Here is a 610-nt window from a genome sequence, read left to right as displayed (position 1 = left end):
CTGGGGCCTCAGCGCTGGCTCCCGCTCTGCTGTGGGGAGTTGGGTCCCTCATTTCTGCCCTGGTTGTGGGATTTCCCTGCTCCCTGCCCTGATCCGGCCAGGCACAGGGCTGCCCTTGGGCACACCCACGCTGTTGCTTTCCCTTCTCCTCTAGTTCGTGGTCGATGCCGCCAACCCCACCCAGGTCTCCTCATCCTGCATCCAGTTGCTGTCCATCCTCTCCGCAGAGCAGCTCGCGTCCGTGCCTGTGCTGGTCCTCTTCAATAAGATGTGAGGAGGGGGGTCAGCCCAGAGGGCGGGAGTACACAAGGGCACACTGAAGGCCTGCGGTTTCTCCCGCGTCCCTTCCAACAGGTTACACCCAAGGAAGCCTGGCATGTCCTGGGGGGCAGCGGCTGTGCTTTGCTGTACTCTGGGCCAGCTGGGCCTGCAGAGACCCTTGAGCTAGGGGCTGGGCCAGGCAGGAGAGCTGTTGCAGTGGGCTAATGCAGCCCTCCCCCTCCTGGCTGCAGTGACCTGCCCTGCTACATGTCGCTGGTGGAGATGAAGTCGCTGTTCCGCATGCAGGACATCATCTCCTGCGCCACCCAGCCCATCACATTGCTGGAGA

General features: G+C 63.0%; 1 protein-coding gene across 1 annotated transcript in view; it reads left to right on the top strand.

Annotated features, from left to right (window-relative positions):
- Window positions 1–154: 154 nt before the first annotated feature.
- ARL16 (ADP-ribosylation factor-like 16) overlaps window positions 155–610 on the top strand; it is a gene marked incomplete at its 5' end in the record, with an annotated part of 2,307 nt that continues 1,851 nt past the window's right edge. The window contains 2 exons of the mRNA XM_010294205.1: window positions 155–270; window positions 513–602. Of these exons, the coding sequence (XP_010292507.1) occupies window positions 155–270; window positions 513–602 (206 nt within the window). The remainder of the gene's footprint in view (window positions 271–512; window positions 603–610) is intronic.

The sequence above is a fragment of the Phaethon lepturus genome, unplaced genomic scaffold (genome assembly GCF_000687285.1).
Source record: "Phaethon lepturus isolate BGI_N335 unplaced genomic scaffold, ASM68728v1 scaffold47889, whole genome shotgun sequence".
Lineage (NCBI taxonomy): Eukaryota > Metazoa > Chordata > Aves > Phaethontiformes > Phaethontidae > Phaethon > Phaethon lepturus.
This window is presented reverse-complemented; position numbering and strand designations above follow the sequence as displayed.